This window comes from Gasterosteus aculeatus, chromosome 15 (genome assembly GCF_964276395.1).
Source record: "Gasterosteus aculeatus chromosome 15, fGasAcu3.hap1.1, whole genome shotgun sequence".
Classification (NCBI taxonomy): domain Eukaryota; kingdom Metazoa; phylum Chordata; class Actinopteri; order Perciformes; family Gasterosteidae; genus Gasterosteus; species Gasterosteus aculeatus.
This window is the reverse complement of record NC_135703.1, coordinates 8,034,861-8,047,292: the sequence shown is the minus strand read 5'-3', so window position 1 is coordinate 8,047,292 and position 12,432 is coordinate 8,034,861. Positions and strand designations below refer to the sequence as shown.

General features: G+C 42.2%; 1 protein-coding gene across 2 annotated transcripts in view; it reads right to left on the bottom strand.

Annotated features, from left to right (window-relative positions):
• myo6b (myosin VIb) overlaps window positions 1-12,432 on the bottom strand; it is a 31,461-nt gene that overhangs the window by 9,059 nt on the left and 9,970 nt on the right. For both annotated transcript variants that reach the window (XM_040200003.2, XM_040200005.2), the window contains exons 13-27: window positions 11,122-11,279; window positions 10,685-10,776; window positions 10,231-10,303; window positions 8,989-9,116; window positions 8,116-8,211; window positions 7,617-7,787; window positions 6,876-6,914; window positions 6,698-6,791; window positions 5,979-6,109; window positions 5,811-5,888; window positions 5,558-5,687; window positions 4,607-4,697; window positions 3,686-3,836; window positions 2,362-2,570; window positions 2,186-2,264 (exon numbers count right to left, since the gene is read on the bottom strand). In XM_040200003.2, coding sequence (XP_040055937.1) covers window positions 2,186-2,264; window positions 2,362-2,570; window positions 3,686-3,836; window positions 4,607-4,697; window positions 5,558-5,687; window positions 5,811-5,888; window positions 5,979-6,109; window positions 6,698-6,791; window positions 6,876-6,914; window positions 7,617-7,787; window positions 8,116-8,211; window positions 8,989-9,116; window positions 10,231-10,303; window positions 10,685-10,776; window positions 11,122-11,279 — 1,720 coding nt within the window. The remainder of the gene's footprint in view (window positions 1-2,185; window positions 2,265-2,361; window positions 2,571-3,685; window positions 3,837-4,606; window positions 4,698-5,557; window positions 5,688-5,810; window positions 5,889-5,978; window positions 6,110-6,697; window positions 6,792-6,875; window positions 6,915-7,616; window positions 7,788-8,115; window positions 8,212-8,988; window positions 9,117-10,230; window positions 10,304-10,684; window positions 10,777-11,121; window positions 11,280-12,432) is intronic.

Genomic DNA, 12,432 nt, shown 5'->3' with positions numbered 1-12,432 from the left:
CAAATGTCCTTCGCTGAATAAAAAGGGCATTTAGATATACAGACGGTGTGATGTACGCGTAACAGACGGATGACTGGATGGTCAGGAAAGGTGTGACATGATCTGAGGTGGAACAGTTGTGTGTGTGTGTGTGTGTGTGTGTTGTCACGATAAGACCAGAGAGGAACGAAAGAAGTGACTTAATTGGTGGAGAGTGAGTGAAACACAGCAATGGAAAGAGGTGGAATCATCAAGTGTGCAACTCACCGGGAACCTGAACAACGTCATGACCCAACTATAGCAAATATTAGAAGCATAATGGTTTGAACTGTTTACAGCATTCTTGTGAGCCGTGTCGCGGTCGTTTGTATTCACAGTCAAAAATGATCCCATGAGAGGAAATTAAATTAGCCATGAAGTTATGTTAACAGTGTGCTGTTACAAGGAAGGACTGTTAAAAACAATGTTTGCGTGCTCAAATTCTTATGGAAAACGTTAATGGTAAATGTTGTGGTCCATGTGAAGTCACACACGGTGGAGCTGCATTCCAATTGATTAGATTTTTGCCGATTTGGTGCACCTGTTACCCGTTACCCAAAGGGCGGTTTAGTTTTCGCCTTGTTTCGTGTCTATATGTGGCACCGTGGCAAAATGTGAAACAAACGGCCGAAGGAGTGGTTCCGAGTACTTTTCCAGGCTGTTATATTGCTGTCTGCTTACAGACGTTGTGAGAATTGTCCCAAACCTTTTTCAAGGTGAAGTCTCAACCTCACAGCTCTGCATTTGAGATCAAATGTTTGTGGAAAATCCAGTACAGTCAAAAGAGAGTCAGAGAATCACGTCAGCGGCCAGAAGCAGTCAATATTTCGTTATTTTTACTGACTATCAAAATTACTTTTTTCTTTTCAACTACAAGGCCAATAATTCACTAGCTTATTTATCTCTATAGCCGTTATTTAAACAATCGGACACACTTTTTAATTATATTGATTTGAAATATGCTTACTCTTTTTATTTTACTAGAAATAAAGTAAATGAAATCTACCTAAAGCGGAGGGTGGTACACATTTTGATATTCATTTAATGTATTGGAATTTTCATTCTCCAGGTAAACTTTTAAAAATCTTCACCATGAGCGTCATGGTCTTGGTAACGACCAGGAATCTGTGGAATGCTTGTGACGGTTCGCTCATTCTGAGCGACGAGAGGCTCGTTGTCGTTTTATGTCGACTCGTTCTGCGCCGACGGCATGCGGAGCTGTTGTTCCGTGTGGTTACGGCTACTATTCGTTCGCCCGACTACTGCGGTACTTTACTCCGGGCTGTGTGTTAAGTCCTCTCCTCTACTCCCTCTTCACCTATGACTGCACACCTGTACACGGTTCTAATACCATTGTCAAGTTTGCAAACGACACAGTGATTGGCCTCATCAGTGACAACGATGAGTCGGCCTACAGAGAGGAGGTCCAGCACCTGGCGGTGTGGTGCGCCGACAACAACCTGGCTCTCAACACCAAGAAGACCAAAGACCTAATTGCGGACTTCCGGAAGAAAACTGGCACACACATCCCCATCCATATCAACGGGACGGAGGTTGAGCGTGTCGCCAGCTTCAAGTTCCTGGGTGTCCACATCTCTGAGGACCTCTCTTGGACCCTCAACACCTCATCTCCGGTAAAGAAAGCACACCAGCGTCTTCCTGAGGAGACTGAAGAAGGCCCATCTGTCTCCTCAGATTCTAGATTTCTACCGCTGTACCATAGAGAGCATCCTTACAAACTGCATCTCAGTATGGTATGGCAGCGGCTCTGTCGCGGACCGTAAATCACTGCGGAGGGTGGTGAAAACTGCCCAACGCATCACCGGTTCCTCCCTCCCCACCATTGAGGCTGTCCAGAGCAAGAGATGTCTGCGGAGGGCACGCAGCATCGAAAAGGACAGCTCTCACCCCAGCCACAGACTGTTTGCCCTCCTCCCCTCTGGGAGGCGCTACAGGGTGCTCCGTTCCCGGACCAGCAGGTTCAGGAACAGCTTCATCCCTGCGGCTGTCACTCTATTGAACTCTGCCCTCCACCCCCACACACACATCTCCCTCAGTGACTGTACTGAATAACTGTAATAAAGTTGAATCTAATCTAATCTAAAATCTGGGCACCCCTGACGCAGAACATTAAGTAAACAACAAACATTTTCGGGGGGGTCCAAACCTGTATCACTTTCTCTTCCTCATCTCTCTTTTTTCTATCCTCCTCTTCCTGCTTTCTCTTCAGCTCCATCTCTGACTTCCTAAAAGGTTTCAAGGAAAGACGGATCATTTATAATATTACCACAGGATTTTCTATCATTTCTATTGATAATCCCCCCTTCCCAGGCCATCATTTACAATCTTCTGTCCTCTTCGTCCTGTTTGCGTCGTTGCTCTTCTTTCTCTCTCCTCTTCTTCTCTTTGTCCATCTCCTCCTCGATGTGTTTCAACCTTTCGCCCTCTTCCTCCTCCTGCTTCTTCTTTTGCATCGAGGAGAGCAGCTGCTCGGAGCGTTTTACCAGCCCCTGGTACTCGCTGTCAATCACTTTCCAGGTCATAACTGTGGCCTGGGGATAAAAAAAAAAGATCAGTGGCAGGTCTTTAAAACTAGGAAATTGTTATTTTGGATTCTCTCAGCATGGCTCACATGCTATTCTGCAATAATTTAATTTCAATCTAAGAAAGAACACTCGGAAAATGTGTAGCGTGACTCTGCACGTACTCCACCGTTACCATGGCACAACATTCTCATGTGGCAACAGGGGACGACATTGACCTACACCGGGACTGTCACTTGCACACTGCTGCCACACTGTTCACGCAATGAGAGAAGAGGTCACTGTAACGTGAATATTCCTCTAGTCTCGTCTAACAGCGGCACAGGGAGAGACAACGTCTTGTCTCCCGTCGTATTGAGGCCTGAATGACAGCCATCGGCCTCTCATGCGTTATTCATTCACAGGCGCTCCTGCCAGAAGCAATTTGTAAGCACTCGGAACACAATGACTGTCAACAGTGGGACTGCTAATATGCTAAGAGAGGAAGATAAAGATGTGAGAGGAGCAGGTTGGGGGAAAAGGGGCAAAGAAAGCTGCTTGAGCCCGGGAGCCCTCTAATCATGTTGTTTGTTTGCATACGGATTCCTTAGAGTAGAGCGCACAATTACAAAAGGAAATGTAACACTATTGTGAAGAGAGAGACGTCTGGCCAGCATGTCAATGCGTTTGTGGATTTGATGTACCTACAGGTTCCAATAAGGCCGGTGCTTATTGCTCAGGGAGATCCCTAACCAAGTTTGATCATTTTGCAAAGCAGCCGCGTCGAAGTTGTATTATTGGAGCGCGTAGGGTTTCTTCTTTGCCCAGCTCTTCACTTCTTTTTTTTAATTTTTATCCTGAGGTGATTAAAATTATTGATTCTGAGAGAAATAATGAGACGAGGCCACAGCGCACTTAGTGAAGGGCACAGTCCGGAACCGGAGACTGGTTGTGTTACAGCTGTGGATGTGGAGAAGCATATCAATCTGAGGGGGTCATGCTCCGAAATCTTTGCTCTGACGAACACGGTTACTCGCACTGTATCGAGCTCAAAGCGTTTGAGCTGATTCGTTCGACGTGAGCAGCTTTTAAAACCACCGGAGCGCGTCGCCCCGTTGGCTGGAAAGGGGTCAACACAAACTTGCCTTTATCTTTGCCGACAGAGCGTCTATGCAGGCCGCCAGCTCCTGAGCCTGTTTGGCCATCTCCTGCTTGCCCTCCTTCAGCCCGTCCACCACCTCATTGAAGCGCTCCATGTGTTTCTTCAGGTTTCGAACCTTCACCATACCGTCAATGCTATACAACAGGGAATGCAGATTTGAGTTGTGTCTGACATCTTGAGCCAGATACATGTGTGTCAACAGTGTCTCTTTTGTCTTTTGAGGGCCTGTAATCTACATCTAGAATTCCCGTTGAATAGATTTTGGGACGACATGTTGACCCAAACCAGTGAACAGAATCCAGCACAGTGTTGTGTGTTCAGGCAAAATTGTTGATTACATTTCAGCTGTGTAGTAAGCCCCCCCGTCCCCCACTCTCGCGTGTGTGTGTGTGTGCAGTCCTGAGCAGGTTTGTACCACTGCGTCTTCGCCAAGCCACGTCCAATATTGACCCTTTTTTTTATTTACTTTAAACCAAGAATAGAAATCTCATTCTTTAGGAACACCACCCTTATTGAGCATGTGTGCACAGTGCCACAAATTTGCAGTCATACTGACATTTTACCAATCACAATTAAAATCTAATTGTAAAAAGCTATCGGAAAATCCATCATGTTGATGGCTGCTTCCACAATAACCATTTTTAAACTACATGCAACCCAATACAACATGACATGCAGGTTTTTTTTCTTTCTGATGGCGTTGCAGTGAGACATCATTTCTCCATAAATGACTTTCTAGATCGATTTGAACTCACAATATGTGAAAGCCATCAAAAGCCACCAAGCGTGAATCAGTTTAAATAAAAAGGCACAAGACAGTAAAGGGTGAAATAAGAAATAAGAGAGCAAATGGGAAGATGATGAATGATGAATGTGTGCGCGTTGGCCCCAGGAAGACACTCACCGTGGCTTATGCTTTTTCTTACACAACCACATGCGGACAGTCTTCTGAATCTTGATGCAGGCCAGAGCTCTGTACCTCATCTTGTTCCGAACTGTTGAAGATGGATGGAAAAAACAAAAAGGGTGTGTTAAAAAACTTCTAGTAGTGAACTGTCATTTGGCTGCTATTTCTCACTAACAAGACCTCTCTAATTAATAAATGCGTGCAGCGGCTTCTAGACTACGTATGAACTGCTATATCGGGGTAATATTGACCAGGCACACAAAGAAGTGGTACTACCACAGTACACTGTGCATGCTCTGTCTCTAAAACTAACACACAGACACATTATCCTGCGATAATACGATGAGCTGTTGAAAGAATTAATGACCAGGGCAAGGGACATAAATTTCCTCAGGTCATTTATGCAATAAATGTGTGGTCATGCATAGGCAGTGTTCTGTTATGACTCTAATCTAATTTCATTTGATGCTTTTACACAAATAAGCAGAAGCCCGCCTGCACTTTGTTAAATGGTGGTAATCAATAACTTGGTAGAGAGTGTAATGGTTCAAGGAACTGCTTTTAGAGTACTTTTCGATATTGCTAAAGGCTGCTGCTTTCAATATTTCACAGTGAATGGAAAAGCGTGAAATAGGATTTATAATAGCCATCAGAGGTAATATAAAACTGGGAGGGAATGACAAAGCATCTAAAACATCCTCCTCTTAAAGTCTAATAGCTTAACTAAAAAAAAAAACCTTTTCTATCCTATATTTATTTGTAGTTTTTGTGTAAAAATCTCATAATGGGGTCATAGCGTTACCTATTAAAAAGCGACCGACCGACCGCAATCCTACAGCAAACTATTTATACTCTAAAGTTTGACCTTTTAGATAAATTACAAAACAGGAAGCAGTTTAAAACACGTTCTAATCAATACTGCTATTTTGTCCAGTGGATTCAACCCACGTTTGATGACAGACAGGCTGCACCACTGGACCTTCTTCCAACAGCTGCAAACCAACCACTGGTTGACTTTCTGCAGCAGCTCTGCGAGGTGGTCCGGATCAGACTTCATGATCTGGTCAAACTCTGCAAACTGATGCATGCGCACAGACACAAGGAAACAAAACGATTATTGTAGTTTTTAAAGAGTTTTGGAAGAGTTTTGCATAATGACATTTACACAGTAAAAATCAATTCTGTTGACTCCTCTCTGCACCTTTCCAGGGCGGAAGAACACTCTGGTCAGTCCAAACTTGAAGTCATTGTCATTTAGTCCCAGAGCTTTGAACAGAGCCTGCAGAGAAACACATTCACATTCAGTCACACCGCAAAATTGTAGTAGGACATAATACGTAAGGAAACTATTCAATCGATGTAATCGCACCTTGCAGAAGAGTCGTGGATTCAGGCGTGTGAGCTTATCGGGCATGTATTGTTTGTACATGTTGTAGAGCTCGTGGAAGGGGGCTCTGGAGGGGAACCCCCCCTGCATCAGGTCCAACACCGACACCATTCCTAAAAGAGAAAAACACACAACCAAAGAAAACAAAAGCTTTCAAATGTGCACTACTGCCAATAATCACAGGAACATTGCGAGCATGTCAACAGGCGGAAATTTGTTCTTGGCTTTTAATCGTTGTCAGTGTTTTTTGGGGGTTTTTTTTGTTGGTGCAAGCGAGGATAGTTCCATATGTACAGGAGAATCGCATAAAAGAACAATGTCACTTTAATGTAATCGCACTCTCAAAGCACGTCGCAGGATGACATTAAGTGCTGTATTAATTATATGATGATAAATTACACAAGTTATTACTATTACTAATGTTTATGTTTAAACATTAAGTCTTCCACTTTCCTGCAGGTGCATTCAGAAAAATGTTCTCTAATTTAACATAAAACGGTCTAAAATATTTAAGACGTCAAATAACTAAAGTTTTTCTAGTCACTTCTGCTTAAGGTCATTCAACCTATTTGGATAATTTTTGGTGACATATCCTAATACGATGTTTCAGTATTTCAGCTGGTGGGGTCAATAGACTAAAGTATAAAGTGTGAATATAACGACTTTCTACAGAAAAGGCTGAATATGTGTTTTGGTCCCACCTGAGCACTGCAGCTGTGAGAGAATCAGAGCTCCTTCAAACTTGTGGCTGACCATCTTCAGATTGGGCTTCACACAGCGGATGAAACTTGAGCCCTATGCACACAAAGATTAATAAGTGCTTATTGATTTTGAGTCAGAAGAAAAAAAGGATTTCTCGAAAATCTAAAAAGGACTCACAGTGCTGCGAAGCTTTTCCAGCAGCAGGTTCAGCTGGGTCTGTGTGCGCAAAAAGAAAAAAGGAAATGTTTAGCTTAATATTTGTGATGGCGGTAGCAGCTCAGACAGACATTTCAAATGATTCACAAACTGTACAGGTCAAAGGGTTAACCGTCATTCACAAGGCAATAGAAAAGATAATATAAAAAATACCTTTGCATGGGATTTAAAAGGTTCAAAACAAAGATTGAAATCTGAATATGTTGACACATCCAATCATACTTCTGTTTGATGCATTTACTCTTTATAATGGGGGTAAAAAAGCACCTGGTGTTATCGTTCTATATATCTGTGTCGTCTGCATAATTCTGACAAGGTAAGTTGTTGTTGTTCATGACATGCGCTTGTGGGAGCATGAAGCTGTTGAATAGATCATAGAATGTGATTTGTAATCAACACAAAATAATCCCTGACTGTTTCAATGGGATTCATAAACTTAATGTAATAATACCAAGGATGAAACTTTTCCACTGTTTGTTTGTGGGTGGCTTAACACAATCATTTGAACATTTGAAAATTATAGACATTAGAGTATACAATAACATGGATACATTTAGTGGATTAGTCATAAAATAAATATCTCAATATGATTATTTGTAATAGAAAAATACTATCATGAAGTGAAGATGTGCAGGTGGTTATTCAATTAAATAAATGCTCAGTAACGTCAATGTCAAATCAAACTTTAACAAAAACTCTGACCTTGAACTTGTTGCCAACGCTGATGAAGCCGAGTTTTCCGGCCTTCTGTTTGGAGTCCTTGTTGGGGATTGAGTTCTCAAATAGTTCCCGAACAAATCTGTCTTTTGATTCAGACATTAAGCTCTCCAGCGACATGTGCAGAGCATCGTTGTTCTTCTCCACAAACCGAATCTGTGGGCAAACACGCAAAATAAGTACCTTTTTTATGTGCCGCTGTGTCAGGACTTTATCAACAACAAGCAACATATGCCAGATAAGCAACTTTATAAAACTGTAAGTGATATTTTGTGACGTTTGTACAAGGGTAAGAGAAATAAGGACAACAAGTGGAACGATTAGTTGAGGTCTTAGTAAACTTTACCGGTCAATTACCACATTATTTAATGTAACTGTTAATTACTAAAGAACGCATTATAATTGGAGGTGTAAAATATTCTAATACTAGTTTCTATAAATCTGGGCTTTTACTAGGATCCCTAATCCTGCTGTTAAGAATTACCGTTTCATAGCAGACCGCTCCAGCAAAGTGCCTGATGATGAAGCCTTCGTCGTCCCGGAGATTCCTGTGAATGGTCAACTTTGACTTCCTGGGTACCTGAAAGGAAACAAATCAGATTATGAGAGAAAGCAAAAAACTCACACAGATGGATTCCTTTCTAATCGTATCCATCACCGTCTATACGTAATCGTGTTGTTTCACTACTGAATGAGGTGAGCTGGTATAAAGAATGAAACATTTTTATCAATAATGTGCAGTGAATTCCAGCAATAAAGGCAAGAAATAGTGTAATATATATTCTGACAAACTATAAAAAGGGTAATTAATAGCTGTTTCAATATTTTTACATGTAAGGAAATAACCATAACCGCAGATTTAAGATGCCCTAAAAAATGATTTACTGAAAAGGTAAAAAATGTAGCACCCAGTATTTTAAGCTACATTAGCTTCATCACTGAGGAAAGTGTGAAACCTGCAGAGCAAAAGTGTTCGCTCAAACCACATTCAAGCACTTTAGATTAAGATGAATGTCTCTCATCCCATTGCATGTACAGAACAATCTTTGTTTGAGCAATAACTCTGCAGCCAGTCACCCTCTAATCTTAAGCTTGAATATGTGTCAAGGCTACATTTTTAAAAGGATTTCATGCAGGCAGAAATACAGGCAAAGCGAATAACAGCAGCAACAATAACAGAGGCAGGACATGGGACTGTGCATATTAATCACAATGTCAACCAGTGTGCTGTTACACCGCTGCCTGGTTGAGGAAAAAAAAAACAAATTGTCCAGAAAAAAAGAATGATCGCCAAATGAAAAAAAAAAAGCAAGAAGACAGAAGGAGAGGGAGGGAGAGCGCGGCTAAGAGGTCTGACCGTCAGTCTGAAGTGGTCTTTATGCTTGCTGTGAACAGCGAGGGCAAAGTGTTGGTCGCTGGGCTGAGGGAGACGGTTCTCTTCATCCAAAATGTCCAGGACGCCCACAAGCTTTGCTTCCACCAAGTCTGGAAACAACAATTTATATCCAAATCAGTTGCTTTGTGAATTCATTTTCATTCAAGTCCAGGTCTACATAATATGAAGGGAAGTGCAAGTATTATCCTAGTGTTATCGACACAACCTGTAATTATTCATGATCAAACTGAGATTTTTAGAGAAAACAGAACAGGTGATTTTTATACAAAAATTACAAAATTAATCAACATTCAATTCAACTACTTTTATTGGAAATTTCCACTGTTTGCCGTTTCTGAATGTGAATATTCAAGGCACTAAAACACGCTCATCAGGATGCTCATTTAGCCATATATCTGAATTATTCATGTAGCATGCTGTTAGGAATATAATCCAACAGCCAAGGACCCCAGAAAAAAAACATTTGCATGAACAAGCACCTGTGCATAAATCCTGAGGATTGATGAATGAATTAATGGCCAACCCAAGCGGTCATTTGCAAGTCATAAATGTTACCCACGGCTGTCAGTTAACCTCGCACCTGAATAATCACAGCCTTTGAAATACAAATCAAACTGCTTCACCTTGATACGCTGACTACTTTGTCCCATTTAATTCGAGGATTCTCTCGAGGACAGACACGACGGAAAAAAGGGGGTGTTATTTCGCCGGCTTCCCGTTGGACAAAAGAGGCCATAAACCCCACCGATGTGCATCCTGCCGGCACCCTTCAGAGACGGGGATATGCCATCTCCGTGGATAATGAGAAGTTGATATTTTTGTCCCCGTGCCAGGTGTATTTTCGCTGCTCTGACGTGTAGACGCGCAGCACAGGGCATGGCCCAAATGAATGCCGTGTGGGTGAACAGATTGGACCAATCACAGGAAAGAATGTTGTGTGTGGGCTAAACAGACAGCCGGCAGACACTTTTTTTTTTTTTTTTTGCAGCGCGAGCCCTCAGAGGTCACACTTCCTTTTAATGATGTCTCACTCGGTGTTTCCACTCCGGAAGATACTCCAAGGTAACGATACATGTAGATATTAAATACATTTTGGCCATTAAAAACCAGCGCAGGTCAAACATCTCATCAGAAATGTTATAGCTGCATATTTTGAGGATCAAGAGGGCGCTTCTGTAGGAGGAAAGTTGACTCAGTACTTGCCTATGCAGTCCTGGTTGTCAACATAATGCACCTCATTCACTCCCAGGCCTTCCCTCTGATACAGTTCTTGTTCCTGCAAAGAAAACGCCCAGGCGTCAAAAAATCAGAACTGATGTCCTAATTTAAATTTTGTACGTTTTTCCCGAGGAACTGCAGATCATCAACCAGCTTAAAAAGCATACAAAAAAACATGAGTCAATATAACATTCAGATAATGAGCAAAAGGCCTTGACCTGAGTTGTGGCACATTAATTGGAGACCTTGAAAGAGAATAACATTAAGAGATCCCACAAGAGAAACACCCCTCATCATGTCCCTCAAGAAAATTAGTGTTCTCATGAGAGAATGCAGGAGGGACAGGAAACTATAAGCCAGAAAGCAGAGTCGGCAGGTTTATCTTGTGATGGAGGTGACATGGCAAGATCCCACCAATCCACACACACTGCTCACCCACCTCTTTCAGAATACGCTCGTTGAAGAACTGCTGCAGTTTCTCGTTGCAGTAATTGATACAGAATTGCTCAAAGCTGTTGTGTTCGAAATACTCTTAAGAGAAGAAAAAAAAACAGAGGAAGCAGATGTTTAAACACGTATTTCAATACATTTTTGCAAAGCCTGTGTTAATTATGCAGTCTGGGGAAAATAATTTCTCCAGCAAAATCCCGGGTAATGAAGCGTGTGCATGCATTAGGTCACTCTTATTATGAAACACGATTCACATACAAGTGTCTTTTTAGTGGACTGAATTCCAAGCAAACCAATGATGTGCAAAATGCAGTTAATCTATGCAGAAACCAGTTTGTCCGCTATGTTTTCAATTATTATTGGGGTGAATCTACATATTGAATGTAAAACTCCGCGTCTCATTGAACGTCTCGTGCATTTTATTACCAAAGCCAGCGATGTCCAACACCCCGATGAAGTTGGAGGAGGTCTCGAAGGGGAAGCACTGGTTTACCCGTTTGACCACATGGTCAAACAGGCGGCTGTACACTGCTTTGGCCAGGGCATCGCGGGCATTGTTGGCCTGCTCCACCTTCAGAGGAACCCTGGAAGGACACAAAGTGGGGCGTGGAAATTATGTCATTATCAATGTGTTTTCTCTTATTTTCTCCTCCATCAACCAAGTAGAAGCAATATTTCAGCCGTGTTGAAACCTTAATGCCGCGTAGTTCCCCTTTTGATCTCCAAGTGCTGCGGCGATTGTTTTAAAATGAGGGTTTCTGAGCCGAAGACGAGGTATTAATACAAAAGATGAACCTTGAACTCTACTACTACTCTCTAATAGCGCTTTGAAAGATTTTTAATATTTAGAGGGGTTGACGTTGGAGTCAAAGTGCATTTCCCCGGTGACTCAAGAGTTCAACACACTTATCCCAGCTGGGAGGAAGGTGAATTCAAAATGAGAAGGTCCGGCTTTTATTACTTTTTCTTTTGAAATTCCAATGGCTCACTCCTGAGGAAAAAAAAAAAACTCACATCCATTACAAAAAGGAATAGTCCACCTACGCTAAGCCAGAGGATCCTTTCTCCATTTTCACAAAGACCTTATGCACTAAAACAGAAATGGCCCACACAAGTCCCTTCATCGCAGTCACAAACCTTTTCATCCAACGCAATGTTTCATACACACACTGGTTACAGACTCAACTCATGGCCGATACCGTCACATCCACCACCCACCCCCACCCTGTAAGCCTCAACCTCTCGGGGGTTGGGTGGATCTGTGTGGAGATTAATGACAAAGCCAGGCCCCCTTCTCTCCACCTGCTCCCCAGACACAGGCCCTTCACTGTACCGCAGCCATGCTCGCCTGCCTCCTCAGATACAGGATGAATTATTTATGTGAAGAAAACACTTTCAGGCCATCCAGCATCTGCCCCCCCACACCCGCTGAAATATTAATCCATTGAACCTGGCGCCATGACTCAAACACCACATTGTCCTTAAGAAACAAAAGAGCAATATCGGTAATACTGCGCCACATTCACCGCTTAACCTGCAAGAAATCAACACACTGTCATATAGTACAGTTTACTTCAGCAGCATATTCCAGAAATCCGGTGTTGTGTTTGTTGTGAGCAATTGAGACACAGAAGACTTGCCTGCAAGGAACAATAAGAACTTTCATATACTCTAAAAGAAAACCAGAAAATAAAACACCTAAGAACAATATCAGGATTTAACGTAATTCTTAATACT